Source organism: Coenobita brevimanus, chromosome 78 (genome assembly GCF_032717465.1).
Source record: "Coenobita brevimanus isolate Jiangsu-jjx chromosome 78, ASM3271746v2, whole genome shotgun sequence".
NCBI lineage: Eukaryota > Metazoa > Arthropoda > Malacostraca > Decapoda > Coenobitidae > Coenobita > Coenobita brevimanus.
Genome location: NC_137031.1, coordinates 3,208,895 through 3,231,765, shown reverse-complemented (window position 1 = coordinate 3,231,765; position 22,871 = coordinate 3,208,895). Strand labels below are relative to the sequence as shown.

Genomic DNA, 22,871 nt, shown 5'->3' with positions numbered 1-22,871 from the left:
CTGCAGTGCCAACTGTTGTCTGTCAAGAGTGGACTCGAAGTTTCGAGAGTAATCCAAGCTTATACGGGCTGGGGTAGAGATTATTACAAGTTTAGTTGGGTTGCAGATCAGTCTGAGTGAAGTTCAGTATGTTCAGTGCAGTGCTGTGAGTGAAGTTGATGAAGTGTTGCTGACAAGCATTAACCCGCCGACTCCCGTTGACTTATATATATATCCACACGTTTTGTCACTGTGACTCCCGTTGACGTATATAAATGCGCAGCAAATGCAAGGTCCTTAATTTGCACAATTTTCAAATTTTGCATGTGATTTTTGGTATGTATACACTGGACACCTTCCTCTACAAGATGCCAGGTAGGGTCAATGCCTTACCCCCACATGACCTCCCTCCCCCCACATCCCATTGTCTCAGCAATTCACCTGTTACCAGTGACCTGGCCAGTAAAGACATATTGTGCCATGATATGAAATTCAAGGTCAGAGTGATTCCCCAATCGATGACAATGTGGAAGACAAAGTTTACATAGCATTAGAGGAAGAAACAGTCACAAATGATGATCAGGTAATGTCACCAAAAAAGGTCAGGTATGTTGATGTGTTTGGTGAGTGAAACAATGCTTATATTGCCTATATTACTGTGTGAAAACCAATACACTCTCGTACTACATATAAATTCATACCAAATAAATAAAGAAATACCGTTTATGAGTGGTGTGGAATAGTTACCCTCCCACAGAACTCGTTTTCTTTGGAGCTAGCCTGATAGAACACACAGTAAGGTAAGGGGTACCGCTACCTGTATCCAGTATTTTAAACCACAGGTGAGCAACTTCTCTATGAATTTTCGATGTTTCTCACCAAAAACGGAGATTTGAGCCAATTTTTTTTCTCCAAAATTGGGCGGGATTGGGAGTGTCAGTGGTGGAAAATCAGTCAGGACGGGGCTGGTTAAGTGTAATTACTGTCAGTGAAGATTATTTTCGATACTTGTGAAAACAGTGTTGTCAAGCATTAAGTGTAATAGCAGTTAGTAAAGTCTGTATAGCTCCAGTGCTTGTGAGAGCAGTGAAGTGAGGCTGGAAAGCATTAAGTGGAATTATTTGGAAAATAAAAACAGTGAACTGTAAGGAGCCACTGTTTATTTCACCTCAGCTGATCTTGTGTACTGTACACCTAAAGGCTGACCATAGGAAGAACAACTCACTGATCAACGTCCTTCCTGTACTGAACTACTGGTGTTGGAGCCCGTGGCAGTGTGGGTTGAGGACATAACAATATCATGAAACTCTCAATATTTCATGTTCACACCTAGTCATCCATAGATTTAATTTCCTCAGCCTGTCTCTCCCACAGTCCATAACCCTAGTCTTTTAAATTCTTGTTTAAAGGCCGCCTTTGGTGGCCTTTGCTCTTGATGTCAAAAGGCTAGAAATGAGTCATAACTCAGGAACCAGTGGCTCGATTGGACATGAAACATCATTTTAACAGCATCTTGCAATAACAAAAACTGCAGTACGTTGCACTTTCTTGGGTGTGTTACGATAATAAATGGACAAACCAACAAACCTTTTTTTTCCAAGAAAGAGGGAACCAAAGGCCAGGGGCCCACAAACTGCTCGTTCCAAGAAGAAAAACAAAAACAATACAAAAGAGAGCCAAATTCAAGATCTGTTTATTTCGAGATGGCTGGACACACTGCATTTGAAAGACTAGAAACCATAGGAAGTAAGAAATACAGACAGAGGGGGACAGTTCCAGAGTTGACCTGTTGCATAAATGAAGGACTGGGAGTAACGGTTAACCCTTGCATTGGAGAGTTGGACAGAAAAGGGATGAGAGTTTGTTGCTAGACGGGTGCTATGGATCCATCATAGAGGGAAGCAAGCAGACAGTTCAGAGGAGCAGCGACCATTGAAATAGCGACAGAAAAGAGATAAAGATGCAACAGTGCAGCAAAGAAACAAACGTTGAAGGGAGGCAGTAAGAGAAGGAGACTTGATGAGATGAAAAGCCTATGACTCCACCCTATTGAGACGAGCTGTATGTGGGGAGCCTCCCCACACATGAGAGTTGTATTCTGCACAGGGGTGAATAAAACCCGTGTATATAGTCAATAACTGTGCAGGGGTAAAGAAGGTATGGAGTCGGCTTATCACATCTAATCTCTTGGAAGCAGATTTTACAAGAGATGCAATATATTCTTTCCAAGATAAGTCCAGAGTGAATGAAACCCCAAGCATATTCAAAGATGATGAAGGATTGAGCTGGATATTATTAAACATTAGTGGATACTCCTGTGGAAGATTCTGTCGGGTTGATAGGTGTAAAAACTGAGTTTTTATTGCATTAAAAACAAGATTATTTTTATCCCAGTCAGAGATATGAGCCAAGTCAGACATTAGGTTTGCCATAGCCTCATCCCTTGTTTGCTGAAGTAACTGCTGAGATGGACGTTGTGAGAACCGAATGGAAAGGTGAAAGGTGAAATCATGAGCGTGCGAGTGCATAGGGTTAGATGTACAGCTTAGAAGGTCGTTGATGAATAAAAGGAAGAGAGTTGGTGATAGGAATGAGCCCTGAGGAACACCACTGTTGATAGATCTAGAAGAAGAACGATGGCCATCTACAACAGTGGCTATAGAATGACCAGAAAGGAAGCTAGAGATGAAGGCACAGATAGAAGGATAGAAACCGTAAGAGGGCAGTTTGGAAATTAAAGATTTATGCCAGACTCAATGGAAAGCCTTTGCTATGTCAAGTACAATGGGAAAGCTTTCATTAAAGTCCCAAAAAGAGTATGACCAGGAGTCTGAAAGGTAGATGAGAAGATTGCCAGTGGAGCATCCCTGATGGAACCCATACTGACAATCAGAAAGAAGGTTGTGATAGGAAAGATGCTTTAAAATGTTTCTATTAAGGAGTAACTCGAAAAGTCTTGAGACACAGGATGTTAAAGCAATTGGACGATAGTTAGAGGGTTGGGAATGGTCACCCTTCTTTGGGACTGGCTGAATGAGAGCAAAATTCCAGCAAGAAGGAAAGGTACAAGTTGACAGACAAAGGCAAAAGAGTTTACTTAGGCAGGGTGTAAACACAAAAGCACAGTTCTTGAGGAAAACAGGAGGGACTCCATCAGGCCCATATGCCCATTTATTATTAAGGTCAGTGATGGAAGAAAATACATCAGCTGAAGAAATGTTAATGCCAGCCATGAGGAAGTCTGAGGGAGGAAGTGATGGAGGAACAGCACTGGAACCGTCAAAGGTGGAACTGGAGGAGAAAGTCTGAGCAAAGAGATCTGCTTTATCAGTAGAAGGAATAGCTACAGAGCCATCAGAATGGAAAAGAGGAGGGAAGGATGATGAGGTAAAGTTGCTAGAAATGTTATTGGCAAGTTGCCAAAAGGAGAGGGAAGAATTCGAGTTGGAGAGTTGAGAGCATTTAGTACGGATGAAATTTTTTTTAGCATAGCGAAGAACAGACTTAGCATGATTCCAGGCAGAAACATAAGCAAGATGTGATTCAGAGGTGGATTGGCTCTGGTATCTTTTATAGGCCGTCTCCTTGTTGTGGACAGCATTAGAACAAGCGTGATTAAACCAAGGCTTTCTTGCATTAGACAAAGGATATGAGAAGGGAATGTATGCTTCCATGCCTGAGAGAATAATCTCCGTAATGCGCAATGCACACTCAAATGGCTCCCGGCCCTGGAAGCAATAATCATTCCAGGGAAAACCAAAGATGTACAGCCTGAGGGCCTCCCAATCTGCAGCTCCAAAGTGCCACAGTCGACGTTTCTTTGGAGGGTCCACAGGCCATACCGAAGCGATAGGACAGGTCGAGGTAATAAGTTTGTGATAGGAGGAGCCCAATGGAAAGGAAAGATTAACAGTGTAAGCAGAAGGATTAGTTGAAAGGAAGAGGTCAAGTATGTTGGAGCCCTCTCCAAGGCGGTCAGGGATTTGGGTAGAGTGCTGTACAAGCTGCTCTAGGTCATTAAGGATAGAAAAGATGTAGGCTTGTTCACCAGGTGGATCAGTGAAAGGAGAGGAGAGCCAAAGGTTGTGTTAAACACTAATCGCCTAGAATGGAGATTTCAGAGAAAGGAGAAATGGATAGAATGTGTTCCATCGTGGAAGTAAGATAGTTGAAGAATTTTTCGTAGTCTGTAGGAGATAAGTAAACAGTGCAGATATATTTAGTTAGAGAATGACAAGAAAGCCGAAACCAGAGAGTAGAGAATTCAGAAGAATCAAGTTCAGGAACATGAGAGCAAGATAAATCATTGGGTACATATACACAACAGCCACCTTTGGCTTTAAAATGAGTATAAAGTAGGAAGAATCAGAAAAGAGTTTGCTGTCAGTTGCCTCAGACAGCTGAGTCTCTGACAGGGAGAGAAGGTGAGGTTTAGAGGAGAAGAGGTGGTGTTCGACAGAAAGTTAGAGGAAAGGCAGCAAATGTTGCAGAAATGAAGAAGAATTAAGTCAGACAATGGCTCCAGGCAGCTCGTTAAGTCGTCACTAGGAGAGAGGCGGATGGTGGGGGAATTTATGGTCCCATCCCCCTAGGGACACCGAGGATCATTATAATATAGATAATATATCGAACCATTCAGAAATAAGTGGAGCTCGAGCTTGGCATTGTTTTGTTCAACTTTTACTGGAGAAGACTGGTTCTGCAGGGTTTCAACCGCTGGTTCTTTCTTATTGCTATAAACAAAAAACTAAAATAAATATAGAGTTGCTGAGGGCCGCCTCCCTATAGACCGGTTGGGCACATCGTTCATTCATGTCAGCACCTGATTAGCCTACTACTAGCGTATTGAATATTTTTGACACTGCGTAAGTATGGTAAATAGCCAACAAGAAGATTGTTCTTCATGGTAAGTTGGTGAACCTGTGATTTAATAATAAAACTACTTAAGACACAAATAACATTCTAATATTATTTTCCCTTGATGAACTAAACCACAATCAAATATGCTATATCACAATTACCAGTTCAGCACAATTACCACTCGCTCACACCCACCTATCCTACACTCAGGTGCAGTTACATGCTCCACATCTTTTTTCTTCTGGCATTTGCAGAATATGTATGCTATGCTCGTACGACACCGAGGTGGGTGTCTGTTCACGCTCATTAAAGATATTGGGTGTTAAAGGAGAGCATTTGTTACCCATTACTTACGAGGCAATAAAAGGATTTTACATTCCATTGTTTATTGCAGTGATGACACTTACTACTGCTGCCAGTCATGGATAGGATTTACACAAATATTCTGTGTGGCTATACCCGTAATTATTGTGGCTGAAATGGCACTTCCTCTGTGGTCTTTGCAGGAAGCAAACTGTGTATTTACATTATCTCAATATCCGGCTAAGGTTCTCCGCGGCCCAGCAGTCCTCCCACATCATGCATACCTTCAGTGTCACCACTTTGGCGATACTACTGTATCTACTGTCCTTATCGAACACGCGTTAAGGCCGTCTGTCATTCAGGAACAGGATAATCGTATTAGTGTGCTGTTCTTATGACACGGTGGTGAATCCAGGGGAAGATCAGTCAAGTCCGTCTTAACGGAATTCAGATCATCAAACTGTTCCCTGCCACGCCCGGGATCGAAAACCCATTCTTTCAGACAGCAGAACATTTTTATAACAACCACCTGACCTCCATATTACACCTAATAACCCTTTGTACTTTTGTGCTGCATCTGTAAGAGAGACATTTCTACCTTTGTTGCATTACACCAGGTAAATGAGAGGGAAGCGAGCTCAACTCTTTTAATTCTTGTTCTTGAGGAAAACTTAAAAAAACTTGTAAAACACAAAGACCATTAATCCTACAGCACCCACTTCACAGGGTGTACTGTCATGGCTCCTCCCCACCCCACCACAAAGCCAGCTTATCCCACCCACGTCTATGTCCCTCAAACCTGCTGGGGGGAAATTTATTAATTAACCTTCCCTGCGCTCACACCAGTAACCCTGCAACACATGAATTGTCCCGGGCATTAGAGGTTTGACGGTACCAGTAGTAACACTCTCAGCCTCCAAAACCGAATTATATCGTATTGCGTCAGCTAGAACACAATACTGTAGTGTTGTCCGATCATGGGAAGCTGGATGACGCCAGTATTAACACTCTCAGGCACGTGTACTCACCAACAACTGCATAAAATCGTCTGGTGCCGTCTGGAATAATGTTTTAACAAGGCCTGACCATCAGATTATTAATGACAACCCGAGTTAGGGGCATGAAAACGTATGCAGGTACAAAACTTCGTGCGCTGTTCCACTGGTTGTATTTTACACTCGGATCATGTCCATCACTTTCCTTCCTAAATCGTCATATAAATGGAATATTTACCAGTAGACAGAAATGAGAAGCAGACGAGGTGAACCATCAACAGTAAACTCCTGTCCCCGACTGTGCAGTAATGGTTTGCAGACCAAACTCGTAAGGGGTCCAAGCCGGTTTTTGGATGTGGGAGCATGTTAAAGTTCCGCCGTGTTCGTCTGCCCATCAGTCATGTTTTTCGGACACTAAGTGCTTTAGTCCCGTAGACTTATCTATCTATCTATCTATTGCCAGACGCCTCAATCCCGTTTGGGGTGGCCACAAACAAATCGCCTCCAAGTCGCCCTGTCCCCCGCCATTTCACTCCCCTGCTCCCAACTCACACCCCCCTCTCTCATATACCTCTCCACCCCATCTCTCCATCTCATCCTCGGCCTCCCCCTCCCTCTTTCCCCCTCCACCTCACTCACATACACTCTCTTCGTCAGTCTTTCACCCTCCATCCTCTCCACATGGCCAAACCACCTCAGTGTGTTCCTCATAACGCTTCCTATCACATCCACATCAACACCACAACGCTCCTTTATATCCTCATTCGTCAGCCTGTCTCTCCATGTGACTCCACAGGCTCCTCTTAAATAACTCATTTCCACGGCTCTCACTCTTGACTTGTGTCCTTCCAACAACGTCCAAGCTTCACTTCCGTACGTTAGAGTTGGTATCACAATACTGTCATGTAGTAACTTTTTCACTTCCATGCTCACTTCCCTGTTTCTTATCACTGCTTTCAAAGAACCAGCAACCTTTCTTCCCTGCTGTACCCTTTCAAGCACTTCACCCTCCAAACCTCCATCTTTACTCATCACACTACCCAAGTACTTAAACGTACTCACATTTTCCAATTCCACACCATCCAACCTCGCTGTACATTCACTGACTTCACCTCTCTCAAAGACCATCACTTTACTCTTCCCTACATTCACCTTTAGATTCCGTTTCTTACACACTCTCTCAAACTCATCCACCAAGCCTTGCAGCTCCCCTTCGTCTTCACTCAACAACACGGTATCATCTGCAAACAACAGTACAGGGAGTTTCCAAACACTATCCTCTCTCACCAGGGCCACTCCAACATCCACTACCCTACCTTGTACATCTTTTATTACCCCATCCATGTACAGATTGAACAACCATGGAGACATGACACATCCCTGTTTCAACCCAACTTTCAAAGAGAAAAATTCACTTAGTTCACCATCCACACGCACTGCAGCCTTCGCACCATCGTACATACTCTTCACAGCATTCAACAACTTCCCATCTACTCCATATATTCTTAACACTTTCCACAATCCTTATCAACTTTAGCAAAACCCTATGTTAAAGCACTGAAGCTTTCGCATCTTTCTAGCAATTTTGTATCTCCTATGATGCAGAAGCTTCTTTAACAATGAATAATGACGAAGACAATCACTTGGTTTGCTCCTACTTTTCGCATTTTATTCCCCATAGTTTGGATGTGAAGAATTCGGTGACCGTATCATCCGTATGAGCGAAGAAAACATGCACTGAAGCAGTCTTATGCACACCTTAAACTTAGGACACCATGACTTCGGCATATGAGCGTCAGTTGAATTGTATGTTATCCTGTATATGCTAAAAGGACGATGGCTGTCAAGAGCTGCCTGTAGATGCTCAGAATATATGGAGTCAGTGTCAAAGAAGAGCATACACAGTTGAATTAAATGTGCGTGGTACAATGAGTGGTACGGTGTAAAGGATATGACAATGTTTATGAGTCAGTAAATCACTGTACTTTTAACTACTGGCTTCAAGCAAAGGCCCGTGTTCTCGTAAGTTAAGCAACCTCCCCAGCACCCCTTCCTTTCAGGATTATTATTATTGTTATTGTTATTGTTTTATTATTATTATTATTATTATTATTATTATTATTATTATTATTATTATTATTACTACTACTACTACTACTACTACTACTATTATTATTATTAATATTATTATTATTATTATTATTATCATCATCATCATCATCATCATCATCATCATCATCATCATCATCATCATCATCATCATCATCATCATCATCATCATCATCCATCCATCCATCACCCAGTCCTATGGCGTCCCAAGAGAAGCGTAGGAGCCCGGGGCTAAGCAAGTTGGTCCTGACATTTAAGATGAGAGTGACCAACCTCACTCATCCCTGATTGGCATTACGTGAGCAGTAAATCTCAACCACCCATTGGATATAAACCTACACAGGCTTAATCCGATTGGAACGTCTTAAGTACCCACTAAGTATCAGGCGCCATTATTTAGGCATATGGTTACCATCCACCGTAGTAAATGGTTTCCTGATGTACAGGAAACCATTGGCTTGTCCCCCAGTGTAGAGTCACCCATAGGCAGAAGGAAGGGGAAAGAATGAAAGAAAGAGAGACAGCAGAGGGAGTTTAAAGTCACCCATAGGCAGAAGGATGAGGAAAGAATGAAAGAAAGAAAGACAGAAAAGTATGGAAGGAAGAGAGGAAAGAGCAGACAACCAAGAGCAACACTACATCGAGTAAGTGGATGGTGAATGCCCCCACCTACCACCAATTGTTATTATTATTATCAATATCATATATGAGAGAGGGGGGTGTGAGTTGGGAGCAGGGCAGTGAAATGGCAGGGGACAGGGTGACGTGGAGGCGATTTGTTTGTGGCCACCCCATACGGGATTCAGGCGTCTGGCAATAGATAGATAGATAGATCAATATCATCATCATCATCGTTATTATTATTATTATTATTATTATTATTATTATTATATTATTATTGTTGTTGTTTGTTACTCTGTTCAACAGCCAAAATGGTTCTGACTTATTCTCAACTGTTTGTAACTATTGTGGTATCCCTGCTTTCTAATCTGACCCTAAAGAGTGGCTAGTCGGAAAATTCCTTGAGGCGTGCATGTTCATTAATTTGTGTCAATCAGTCAAGTTATTGCCATAACAAAAATAATATTAAGCTTGAAGTTGTTATTTATCTGACATATAGCACAAACTGATTTATACATAAAATTCTTACAAGACTTTTGCACATTAGAAGTGCTTCTGCTTTTGCGTTTGTAGGAGCAATTACTTTCATGCTGTAAAGTCCAACAATAGTCGCCCATCATGTATGGATTGAATTGGCCTTGGTGCTGGCTCTCCATTATGGCAATTTCCTGGTGAAACCTTTCGCTGTTTTCGTCACTAACATTGCCAAGATTAAATGGAAAGAAGTCGAAATGAGAATGGAAGAAATGTATCTTGAGTGGCACTGGAGAGCCGAGTGCATGGTAACTCGTCAACATCTTGTTCACAAGCCCCTCATAACTTGGTGCTCGAAAATTTTTTGGGCAATTCTTGGTAAGAACCACGAAGCTCTCCCAAGCAGCCCTTTCCAGCTCAGATAGACACTATACAAAATCCTGATCATTTAGTATAATATTAATTTGAGGACCATTGAAAAAAATAAAAACCTGCCTGTACTTTGGCCTAAGATACATTGCCATAGAACGTCGCTAGCAAGTAGTGGAAGCCAGCACCATCTTGATCCCTGACATGGAGTGCCCACTTTTTGTCTTGACCACCAACAGAATGTTTGAAGTAATGTTTGTAAGGTACTTTAACATTCCTTTAATTGGTTTCTTCAGGCTTTCAGGTGTAAAGAGCCAGCAGATGTAGGAGAAAGTGTCTGACGCACTGATATAGTTATGGCACTCCATTGCGCGCCAACACAGATCAAAGCACTTTGTAGCGGTAAAGAAAATCTGAAAAGGAATAATGACAAATATAAGATTACCTACAGTATGCATGCATTGGTGTCAAGGAAAAAAAAAAATGATCTGCTTGATCGTGGGAAAATTTTACCCTGCTTTTGGTTGAGGCTGATTCACTTTTAGTTGCTAAATATCTTGTAATTCATGAACTTAACTGAAACAGATATAACCGCCACAAGAACTAGCTGAAGTGCGCCTTTATAAGGTATACCAGTCTCTACGATAGAAGTCAGGTCGGATTTTCCTACATAAGAGCAGATTTTCCAGTGGTATACTGGTTCTCGAACACTGGACGTGCTAGCAAAAATTGGATATCATATTCGAAATTTACAAGTTTATGTTGCTGAGAATCACCGCAAAATATACTTCAGCCATAACACTTTTTAAATTTTGCCAACCAGTGTTATTATCATCAGTCCTACGAAGTAGGATGGTGTTATTTCCGGCAACGCTCCTATGCCTTAGCGTTAGACTCAGGCTGTGTGTGTGTGTGTGTGTGTGTGTGTGTGTGTGTGTGTGTGTGTGTGTGTGTGTGTGTGTGTGTGTGTGGTAAGTCCTCCTAGGCTGTCTGATGGATTTGAATGAAACTTTCCACTTGAGTTAGTCGGGTCCAGGAAAGGTCTTCCACTATATACAGTTTTGTAGTCAGGATTTTTAGTCCCCTGGTCAAATTAAAAACTCTCAGAAATAATGAAAGGAAGGCAGATAGGCTTTGATATCACAGTATATGGTGCAGGATGGACTCTTATTCGTAATTCGATAGTTGGGGACCGTAGTGCCCCCAGTTCTTGGGGGGGTCAGCCTCCTCCCCCCCCCCCCAAATAAATAAGAAATAAAGAAAAGTGAGTAGAAGGATTTCAACAAAGTTTTTCAGGTGAGTTCGTCTAGTTGCTTGATACTGTCCTTCACTACATAAAAATTTTCACTATTATAATGATATAGGACGGTCAGCTCCCCCCCCCCTTCAAAACTTATAAAGGATACAAAATAGGGGAATGATGGCAGATATGACTGATATCTCAGTATAAGTACATATTGTACAACGGACTCTCATCCGTAATGCGATATTTGGGGACCGTGACCCGCTCCCTTCATGATTCTTTAGGGGTCAGTTGCCTTCCAGAAAAAAAAAAACGATCAGAAATGAAAATTTTCAATGATAATGGGAAAGATTTCAATGACATTTGCCCAATGAATTTGTTTGGTTACAGGGAAGGTCGTCCACTATATAGTTTTCCATCCATAATTTTTAGCAGTCAAAGCTCCTCAGCAAATTAAAAACTTTTAGGTAATTGTTAAATTATTGCGGATATGGCACTGATATTTTAGTACCTGTTGTACAAGGGACTGTCATCTGTAATGTAGTATTTTGGGGGCGTGACCCTCCCAGTGATTCTTGGAGGGGTCAGACCTCTACCAAAAACAAAATCTATCAGCAATAGGGGAAACTGGGCCTGTGGATTTCAACGAAATCGGCAAATATATCGCAGGATTTGGTATGCAGTTTGCATGTTTTCTCTGAATGTACAGGCATCAACTGCACATTTAATTTTTTATCATCATCATTGTTATTATTATTATTATTATTATTATTATTATCATTTGTGGTGATAGTAGTAGTAGTAGTAGTAGTATATGACTGGTTAATACCCTTCTATAAATTTTCTATCCAAATTATGGCGATATCTGAATGATTTACATAACTGAAAAAAGGATAATTACTAACAGAAAGCAAAATCAACCGCTTGTGAAGATGTGATAGGGAACTCCCTCATCAGTTGAGAATATGAGTCGAAGTCTTAGATGTCAAATTATGATAACTACTGAAGCTTCTTTCTGTACGTATAAAGACTGATACTTCTGACCTCCCTAGAAGGAATTTCTGAACTCAGCTGTACCACTGCTGTTCCTTGCAGTATTACTGAACTTTTACGGACGATTATTTTGCTGCGCACGACATAGATTATGATACGCCAACTGTTGCTGCTGACAGAGGAGACAAGGTTGCTGATGAAACTCAGTACAGTTATGTTTGGGATGATGCCATTGTAGATGATGATCTTGAGAATGTTTGGTAGGTTGTTCACTTGTTCAGAATGTATTCTGAATCGTAAGAGAGGTGGCCTGCAGTCCTAATGGACCCAGGTTCAAATCCCCTCTGGGGCAGGGAACAGTTTAGGAATCGAATGTCATAAAATGAGACTTTTCTAATCTATCAAAAGACCCTCCGACATGTCGTAAAGTATCCTCGCTAATACCAATACACCAGTCCTGGGCCCGGATGCACAAACGACCTTAAGACTACACACGGCCTTAAGTCGGGTGGTTTATGGCCGTAGGTCGCTAAGGCCCATGCACGAAGAACCGACAGGATGGTAAGCCTCGGTAAGGCCACCTCAGACACTGAGGCTGGGTCAGAGCAACCTTACCGTATTGAGACCCGTAAATAAAGTCCAATTTTATATTCTCTATAGCACAAACCGGATCCAACTTGTTATTGTGTATCTCGGTATGAAGCTGATGGTTCCCTCTGAACTAGATCGTGCTTTGCGACGGGAATGGAGGTTTTTTGGATCCGCTGAACCCCCTTAACATAAATGATGAACATGCATTGAGACAATATCGCCTCCCCAGGAGCGAATTCCTTCATTTAACAGAATTGAGCCTCATACTGGAAGCTTCAGAACACACTCCCATGTCATTCTTGCCTACACAACAATTTTTGGCAACCCAGAGGTTCTACGCTAGTGGCAATTTTCATTGTTGTCGGAGATACCATCAATCAAGTGCATCCCTAGTGATATCACGTGTGACAGATGCTTGATACAGAAAAGGACTCAGAAAAAATAAGATGCCCAGTGGTGTGCTGAGGAGGACAGAGACTAGAGGGTTTCCACAGAATAATTTTTTTTTCCTAAAGTGCTTGGGTCCCCTTTGGGGGGGGGGAAGAATACTTCCACTATATCCCTGCTTATAAGAGGCAACTAAGAGGAACGTTTTTGTCTCCAGCCTTTCTCTCCTTACTATCCTCTTCTGTCTTCTGTCCTCTCTTTTTTCTTGATGTTTGTGTGTTTCTTCTGGCCTTTATTTTCGCCCGACTCCTACATGGCCATGCGGCCATACTATGACCTGGTGATAGTTCTTCATTATTCCTAACTTCCTAAAGTGCCTGGAGTAGTGGATTGAACTCTCATACCAATTAAGGCCCCAGATCACAAAGAACGTGGATTTGTCAATTGCAAAGGATTCCATTAACTGGATGTGCAAGTTGTTTGAGCTGTAATGACGTATCCTGGCAGCATTCACGCTGCCTATATCTGAGCTATTTCTAACCACCAGAGATATGACCCAAGGTGTCTATGGTGACAGTTTTCTGATAGGTAACTGTGGTGGCTGATTACTTGTGTGAAGTTAGACAATGGTTAGGTAAAATGTGGCAAAAATAATAAGTTCCCATTCATACTGCTATTTTGTTTCCTTAATCCTAAACCGTCTCATCTTACTAATTTTTTAAGGTTGTGTAGGTGTAAAGCTCTTCATCACTAATATTGGCACGCCATTTCTTTGCACCGGACATTGTTTTCAATGAATTACCGGTCCTTCACGTGCTTATCCTTAACTGTCGTGTAAATGTTACTGGCAACGTGTGAAACTAAGGTATTGTATAGAATGCCTAGCAGTTTGGAGCAAAGTATGAAATAAGCATATTTCATTCTGATCATGTTACTTTACCTAAGGATTTTAATTGAGTGCCTAGGTATTCTGTAGAATGTCTAGCATTCTTTTGGCAAAGTATAATATAATAAACAACAAAGAGTTAGGCTGGAATAATCAAGGTTAAGTTTAAGTTAGATTAGGCTAGGTTAGGTTCATTTAGAAAAAACTATGTTAAGCGTTTACCTATATTAACCTAATCTAACCAAGCCTAATCTAACCTAAACTTAACCTAGATTATCCCAGCCTAACCTAGCGGCAGCCTAAATTAACCTAACGTAAATGTAATGGTTGATTTCCTAGTTTGCCTGTTTACTGTAGTTTTGTCGCTTCACACGTTGCCTAAAACAAACTCGGAAATCTACAGAATACCTAGAGAATGTTTACAGATTATTATATTTCATACTTTGTCTTGAAGTTTTAGGCTTTTTGTAGTATACCTAGGCATTCTATACTATGACATTAACACTCACTCTCGCCTCTCACCCCAAGCTGATTCATGAAACTTTGTGATTGGTCCAGTTTTTCTGTGTTCTGCCGTCTGATTGGTCGGCAGGGTCTCAGCTGACGCACGAGATTTCCCCAAAAACATTCCTTACAGTTAAGGCTAGCCTTAGCTAAGGCCAAAGCACTAAACTTAAGTCAGCCATAAGACAAGGCAAGGGGTCGTCGTGCATGGGCCATAGAGGCAACCTTACTGCCGCCTTTAATATTTCATAAAAGGCCAGCCTTAAGGCTGGCTTCTCACAGACTTTTGTGCATACCGGCCCTTTATGATACAGCCCCCGCGTGCTATGGACGGTGGGCGTTAGCGCCAAAGTGGTGACATGTGGAGGTGTTTGATATGCAGGAGGACTACTGGGCCTTTGGAGTAGGCTGTGAAGCCTATGCCCAGAGTCGGACACGTACAAATAAAAAAATCAACTTCCTATCCTACCTTCCAAGCACTATGTTTCTATTTTCCTCTCCTCACACAACACAGTCTTACAGTAATCCTCCTCCTCCTCCTCCTCCTCCTCCTCCTCCTCCTCCTCTTCTTCTTCCACCCCCTCTTCTCCGTTCCTCCCGACATCTTCCAGAAGTACAGTACATTAACTTTCTCGTCATGTAATAAATTAACTTCCACTCTTCAGGTCTCCTCGGCTTGCAAACAATTTTAGTGTCGTTCACTGCGACACATGTCTCATTTCAAAAATATCATTCCCTTTTCTTCTTGTTTCAGGTACCATAAATTTTAGACAGGTCTTGTGGGTAACTATTATATTTGGAAAACACTTTCTTGGAAAAAAGATTTTTTTCTGGGAAAAAGTTGCAGTTGTTAGGTATAACAAAAACTATCATCGCCAAGTACATAGTCAAGGTAAAAAACTTAACGAACACTGGAGACCTTTTGTCTATATAGAAGCCCGGGTGCAGAGCAGCCGTGCAGGAGGGACAGACTGCTGGGATTAAAAGTAAGGGAATAAACATAACTGTAGCTGAGTAGTTGTGTTGGCCTGATTGCGTTATGTTACGTTACAGGTCACAGGCCTCTGGGGTCTAACTACTAACTCATTTTAGCTCACGGTGCATAGACACTTCCCACGCGCCGTGTTAGTTGTTAAGGGAGTTGTACTTCACTCAAGACTCACCCCAAGACTTACACTTGTTCACTCATGAGTCACCCCCAAGACTTACACTTGTTCACTCACGAGTCACTCACAAGACATACACTTGTTCACTCATGACTCACCCCAAGACTTACACTTGTTCACTCATGACTCACCCCAAGACTTACACTTGTTCACTCACGAGTCACTCACAAGACATACACTTGTTCACTCATGAGTGACTCCCAAGACTTAAATTTATTCACTAATGACTCAGTCGCAAGACTTACGGTTGTTCACTAATGACTCACTCACAAACTTACACCTGCTCACTCATGGCTCACGTCTAAGACTCTCACATAAAGTTCCTGCAACACCATTGCTATCAGCAGTGATATTTCAGCAAGATATTAGGCCAGGCCAGACTTGCCTGACCCCCAGCACAGCACCAGCCCAGTTAGTTCAGGCGGTGTACCGCATTGCTCATTACACAGGATTGGATTTAAGAACTTCAGAGATTTCGCAGTAATTATTTCATAACAACTCATCTTGCACATTACTCCTCGGTATCCTGTTGTTTGTTATATTAAGAAAGTATTTTGATATCTAAGTCGATAAAAACAGAAGACGGGAGAATTTTAAAGTGTAATACATATAAATAAAGTCACTTAAGTAAAGGTGATATAAGGCCTCGCATGTCGTCAATAGTTCAATGAACATACCTTGGCAGAAATGCTCGTCTTGCTGTAGCCCATTTCCCGTAACTCAGTTACATAACAAGAAGCGGTGCCAAGGCACAGGGAAGTCATTATAGTACTGACGTATTAACACATGATATCTAGTCAGTGATATCAAGTATCAGATTTGGAGTAAATCGGGTGAAATATACGATTTTATGCCCATTTGAAATTTTGGGTCCGACCCACCTGACATTGACCCCTCTACCACTAAGTCGGGGGTGACCCCCTTGATGTATTGAGGCATGTTATAGAGTGCAGAATTGAAAGATGCACATTTTGATTTGGGTTTCATATAGATATGACGAATTTGAAAGGAGTTATGGTGAGAAAAAAAAAATACGTTTTTTGGACCTTAAGCCTTGGCCTTGGCCCACTTTGGCCCACAATTTAATCAGGTGATCAAAAGGTCATAGCTCATCATCCTTGTAATTTTAGTCAAAATCTCACCAGCAGTTTTCATGTAACATTGTGAACAGACAGACAGACAGACAGACAGACAGACAAACAAACAGACAAACAAACCAAACAAACAAACAGACAAACCGAGTGAAGACGGGTAATAGAACAACATTATGGTTCCACACCCTTTTCCTAGCTTTTCGTAAAAAACATAATACTGTGCTATGTACTTTGTTATTGTTCAGTATTCATGACGGAGGGATGGCAGTTTAACGCCTAGTTAACATGATCAGAGTACATAATGCGACACCAAGTCAGTTTTGCCACACACACAAAGTCAATTTCCAGGAGTCAGACTTCTCAGCCGTAAGTCCCTGTTACTTTCTGGCATAATATCAGACACATCTTAGACGGGGATGGTGAGGGAGCTGGTGAGAGAGACAATGCAGGTAGGGGCCGTACTGTAGGTGGGTTAGGCCTAGGTCTACAAGTGACTGTTGTCAGGGTCAAGAGGTGTCTGTTGTTAGGGTCAAGGAGTGGTTGTTATAAGCGTCCAGTAGTGGCTGTTATAAGAGTCCAGGATGGCTGTTGTAAGAGTCCAGGATGGCTGTTGCAAGAGTCTAGGGTGGCTGTTGTAAGGTCAAACCGTTACAAGGGTCCAGGGGCTATTGTAAAGACCCAAGGTGGCTGGCATAAGGATCCAGAAGAGGCTGTTGAAAAGGTCCAGGAGTGGCTATTTTCAATGCCCAGGGATGACTTGTCAAGGTCTAGGAAAACACACACACACACACACACACACACACACACACACACACACACACACACACACACACACACACACACACACGACTGGAAAAGACAAACAGAAGTGGCGGAACAAGAGTTTATCAGAGACATTCCGGCAGTGTTGACAGAGGCGCTACCCAACTTGTGCTGGACTCTTTATTTCACAGAAATTTTACCCCCACCTTGTCTCACCCACTGCTGCAATTTGGCGGTATCATTTTTTTTTTTTAATTTTTTTTTTTTTTGTCGCATTTGGTATACTTTGCAGGAAAACCGTCTTTGACACAACACTTTCTTTCTGATACTTTAATTTTTCAAGCACATTTCCTTGCATGCCTTGCTGTAATTTTCCACTGTTCAGGTCTTTGTGTTTTCTTGCACTGCGCCTCCTAAGGTCGACATACCTGCTTTACATGATTCTTCATTAAATCCCTTTCAACCCGATGACGCATTTTCAAAAATTTCCTGCTACGTTCCCACGATCTTATTCACTGTAAAGGGAGACTGCAGAAACTACTGGGGTTAGATTGATTTTTCATTAATCAACTTCACTAAACGAGATCTCCATTAAGCTGAATAGAATTGTCTGCTGATAGCATTGATTAAATCATCATACAAAAGGGATATATATCTATATATTTATCTATCTACTTATCTATCTATCCATATCTGTCTACTGTACTGTATATGTCTGTCAGTATCTATATCTATCTATATTATATCTATCAATATCTACCTCAATCTATTCATATCTATATCTATATTTATCTATCTATCTGTCTATCTTATCTATCTATCTAACTATCTCTCTCTCTCTCTCTATCTATCTATCTATCTAATATATATATATAAATATATATATATATATATATATATATATATATATATATATATATATATATATATATATATATATATATATATATATATATATATATGCGTGTGTGTGTTGTGTGTGTGTGTATTCACGGTATAGTGGAATCCTGGAAATGCCTCCTCAAATAAGGTAGATGACATCACATTGTCTGGAAAGTCGTAACTGTGTGGGTGGGCCTGTGGGAGTGACATCAGCAGTGCCAGACAGCTATACATCCCACACATTATACGGTTGACCTGGTGATTGTCACAGCTGCACAGACGATGGTATAACTCCAGCCACTAATTGCTTGTACGATACTGGGTAAATTAAATGCATTACTGCCTCGTATTATTTCACGTGCTGGGGAGGGACGCCTTCATGTGGGTGCACTGATATAACCAGGCCACTGCACTGCTCGGTTATCAAACGTCCTTCAGAGATTTCCCTTCCTCCCCATAGGAAGATGGTGGATAGCAGGTCAGCTTAAGTCTGCAGTTAAATGGATTCACTTTTATATGTGCCTGGGACAACAACAACAAAAACAACGAACGCAACAACATTATGTTAATAAATAGGATAATACCGTACATGCATGAATGTAAAAATGCCATTTTGCATCCACAGAGAGATAATCGGAAAGCCTGCAGAGTGTTAAAAATTATTATAGTATGGAAATCATAAAGGCAACATAACAGACGTTCATTATTTCATCATCAGCTCAGTTGGTACACAGGAAATAGGTAATATATATTTAGATGCTTGTATTCGAGAGTCAGACATTACCTACACATTTTCCACGATACCTCATTAGCATTGCCCCCATTCATTACGGAAAGTCTTTTGAAGTTTGATATGCGAATTGTTTCATCGCGGAATCCATCAGTCATGTATATACTATGTTCATATTAACTAGGGCCCTGGATAAGGATGCCTTCTCGCGGTGGCAATAGAACTGGCCGGCTCTGCTGCCTAGTTACTCAAAATCCATCATTTCCCGACTATCCCCCTAAAGAAGGACTTCGGACTACAGAAGGAGGACACTTTCAGCCTGCAGTTCACTGGGTTCGCATTGAGAAGAAGCTTGGGTTGTAGTTACTACTGCTACTACCAGTGGCAGGTGGTAGCGAACATCATCCAAACACTCAGTATGGAGCTGTCTACGTCTTCCTTCAGCTTTATCATTCAGCTTCTGTGTCTGTACTCATCTCTTCCTTTTCTCATTCTTCCTGTCACTTCATCACTTATCTTCCCACTGAAGATGGCACTGCGCTGAGTGACAAGCGTAAAGGTTTCCTGTATCGCAGGAAATTACTTACAAGGATGTTCACCATATACCCAAATATCTCGGCGATGTGGAGTCTACTATAGTGTCCCTGTTAACTGGTTGGAGACGTAAAGGCGGAATCCATCCGGGAACCAAACCTCCACACTCTTCCAAGCGTCTTGCTGTGGTGGATCGTTCTATACTCTAAGGGCACAAAGGAGTTGGTTAGCCCTGCAGGGGAGGTTTCTTGTCTGCGGTTGATAGGTTTACTCAATTGGAAAGACCGAGGATACTGAACATCATCATCATCATCATCAACAACAACAACAACAACTACTACTACTACTACTAATACTAATACTACTTCAAATGCTACTACGACTACTACTGCTGCTGCTCCTGCTACAAATACTACTACCACTACTACTACTATTACTACCACTACTACTACTACTTCTACTACTACTACTACTGCCAATAATAATAATAATAATAATAATAATAATAAAAATAATAATATTTTGTCTATCTATATACCTAGGCTGCTTCCCCCAAGGAAAGTGAGGTAGCCGAGACAGGACGACACACTCCCAATTTACGAGTACGCATCCATTCAAACACGTTCATTCACATCTTAACCCCAAAGGGGCCTAACAGTAATAACAGCAATAACTACAATGGCACTCAGTAGATAGCATACCTCCGCCATCAATATCCATGCACTATTCACTGAAATATTTACGGAGATGTCGAAAAAAGCCCTATCTCGCAACGTTAACGTTAAAGAATTGAAAAAAAAAAAAATCCTGGATCCGTACCTTTATCCACATCCGCACCAAAATTTAATGGAGTCTATTCTGGGCCAAGGTCCATTCTTTTAAAATGTTTCGTGCAAATCCGTCAAGTAGTTTTTGTGTAATCTTGCCCACAAACCAACCAACCAACAAAAAAATGGACAAGGGTGAAAACATAACCTCCTTGGTGGAGGCAGTAATAATAACTAGAGGGCCACTTAATCGAGTATATATTTCCGACATGGGCTGCGTAATTTCCAAATCACTCTTCATAATGGGTTAGGTTATCTCATCATTGATTAGGGTTTCGCAAAAAATGCTTTCCGGATCCAGAATCTGTACTATGATCCGGATCGGTCCTAAAAGTTAATCTCTTGTTACTTGGGACATGGGCTATGTACCCACCAAATTTGGTCCTACTTTCTCTTTTAGTTATTGAGTAATCCTGCTAACAGACAAATAAACTAACAAACAAACTAAACGGGAACTCATTGGAGCACATCTCCCAGGCAAGGGTAACGTAATTTCCAAACCACTCTCCATAACAGGTTAGGGTTTCTCATCACTGATTAGGGTTTTGCAAAATGTGTTTTCCGGATCCAGAATCTGTAATACGATCTGGATCGGTCCCAAAAGTTAATCGGCAGTTCCCTGGGGCATGGACTATGTAATCACCAAATTCGGTCCAAATCTCTCTTTAGTTTTTGAGAATACCTCGTACAGACAACAAACAAACAAACAAACAAACGAACAAACGGGTGAAAACATATATATATATATATTTTTTTTAATAATAGAACAGAGGAAGGAAAACAAATGAATAAAAAAAAAGTAATCCATGCACCAGATTACTGGTGTTCTCTGTTCATAAAGTATCTGTAAAAGTTAAACTTGAACAGCTGTAGTTTGAAGTTTTGAGGGGAAACAACAGTGGGGGAGCGAGTTCCAGAGAGTTACAGTCCAGGGAATGAAAGAATTCTGATAGGCAGAAGTTCTGCAATATGGCTGAGTGACATTCCAGTCATGAGCGCTACCAGATGCCCGTGTAGCACGAGGGAAGGCGTGAAGAGGTGGCACAATGGACGCAACTTCGTCTGAGCGTTTGCCATAAAATTATCTGTAAAATAATGCAAGGGAGGCAACATGCCATCTTACTTGTAGGAGAGGTAGTTTATTAGTAATAGCAGTCTTAATGATAATTCTAACAGCTTTGTTCCAAATTTTGTCTAGTTGTTTTAATGCAACCTCTCCACATCCATTCCACAAGGGTGAGCAGTATTCAAGCTGAGAGGGCACATGACTCTTATAAATTATAGCTAACTGCTCGTCAGTGAAGAAGTTAAGGACTCTATACAATAATCCAAGTTTCTTTGAGGAGGTTTTACCAAGTGATCTGACATGAGAGGTCCAGCTGAGGGCACTGTTAAGTGAGACACGGAGAATTTCAATACTTTTGGGATGGGAATATTTGTAGCATTGAAGGTAATATACGAATCTGGCAATACCTGTCTATTAGTAAAGTGTATATATTTAGTTTTACTAGCATTAAATGAGACAAGGTGGTTTTCTCCCCATTCAGTTATCGTAGATAAGTGTTGATTTGTGGATGATGGCTGTACTGAGTTGAGAGTTAGAGATAGCAGACTTTGTAAATGGGTGTCTGAGTGTGAATGAACTATGAAGTGTTCAGTCATCAACATAAGAATGGATGGGATTGTGGGTGATGGATAGGAGATTATTAATATTTACCAGGAACAGGGTTGGTGCCAGAACTGATCCCTGCAGCACGCTGGCGTTAACTGAGTGGAAATTGGAATATACATCATCTACTTTTACTCTTATTTCTCTGTCACTGAGATATGAAGAAATCAAAGGAACAAAAGAGTTTAGTCCATAGCAAGAGAGTTTTTACAATAGGGAACGGTGCCATACTCTACTGAAAGCTTTAGAAATATCAAGGGCTACTGCATGAGTTTCTCCATGTAGGTCGATTGATTGATGGATGGTATGAGTCAGGAGATTGAGCATGTCAATGGTGGATCTTTCGTGGCGAAAATCATATTGTCTATCATTAATTAAGTTGTTGGATTCAAGATGTTTAACTACGTGCTTATTAATTAAAGTTTCAAATACCTTACCAAAAGAAGATGTGACAGCTATTGGTCTTTAATCAGAGGGGTTAGAGGAAATTCCTTTCTTTGGAACTGGGTGGAATTTGGCTTCTTTCCATGAATTTGGGAGTGAAGAAGTATGTATGCATAGTCTGAATAATTTGGCAAGAACAGAGAACACTGGGGAACACTTTTTCAAAACAATTGGCGGAATTCCATCCGGGCCTAGAGCTTTGTTGGTAGGTAAATTGTCTAGTATAGATTTCACATATCTTGTCTATATTTTAAGTGGAACAATTTTGGGAGAGTCAAGTTCTGGTACTGGGACGTTCTGACTGGCTTCCTCTATGGTAGAATTTCTAGCAAATGTACTGGCAAAGATATCTGCTTTCCCAAGTGGGTCATTTGCAATGTTGCCATCTGAAGATTTTATTGGGGGAATGGATGACTACTTGTTAAAGTTATTGGAGAAAGAATTGAGCG

The 22,871-nt window shown here is 41.2% G+C and overlaps 1 protein-coding gene across 1 annotated transcript in view; it reads right to left on the bottom strand.

The window, feature by feature from the left end:
• Window positions 1-22,871, bottom strand: part of LOC145408639 (protein turtle homolog A-like) — a 210,251-nt gene that overhangs the window by 139,460 nt on the left and 47,920 nt on the right. The window contains exon 2 of the mRNA XM_080279324.1: window positions 9,928-10,123. Coding sequence (XP_080135450.1) covers window positions 9,928-10,123 — 196 coding nt within the window. The remainder of the gene's footprint in view (window positions 1-9,927; window positions 10,124-22,871) is intronic.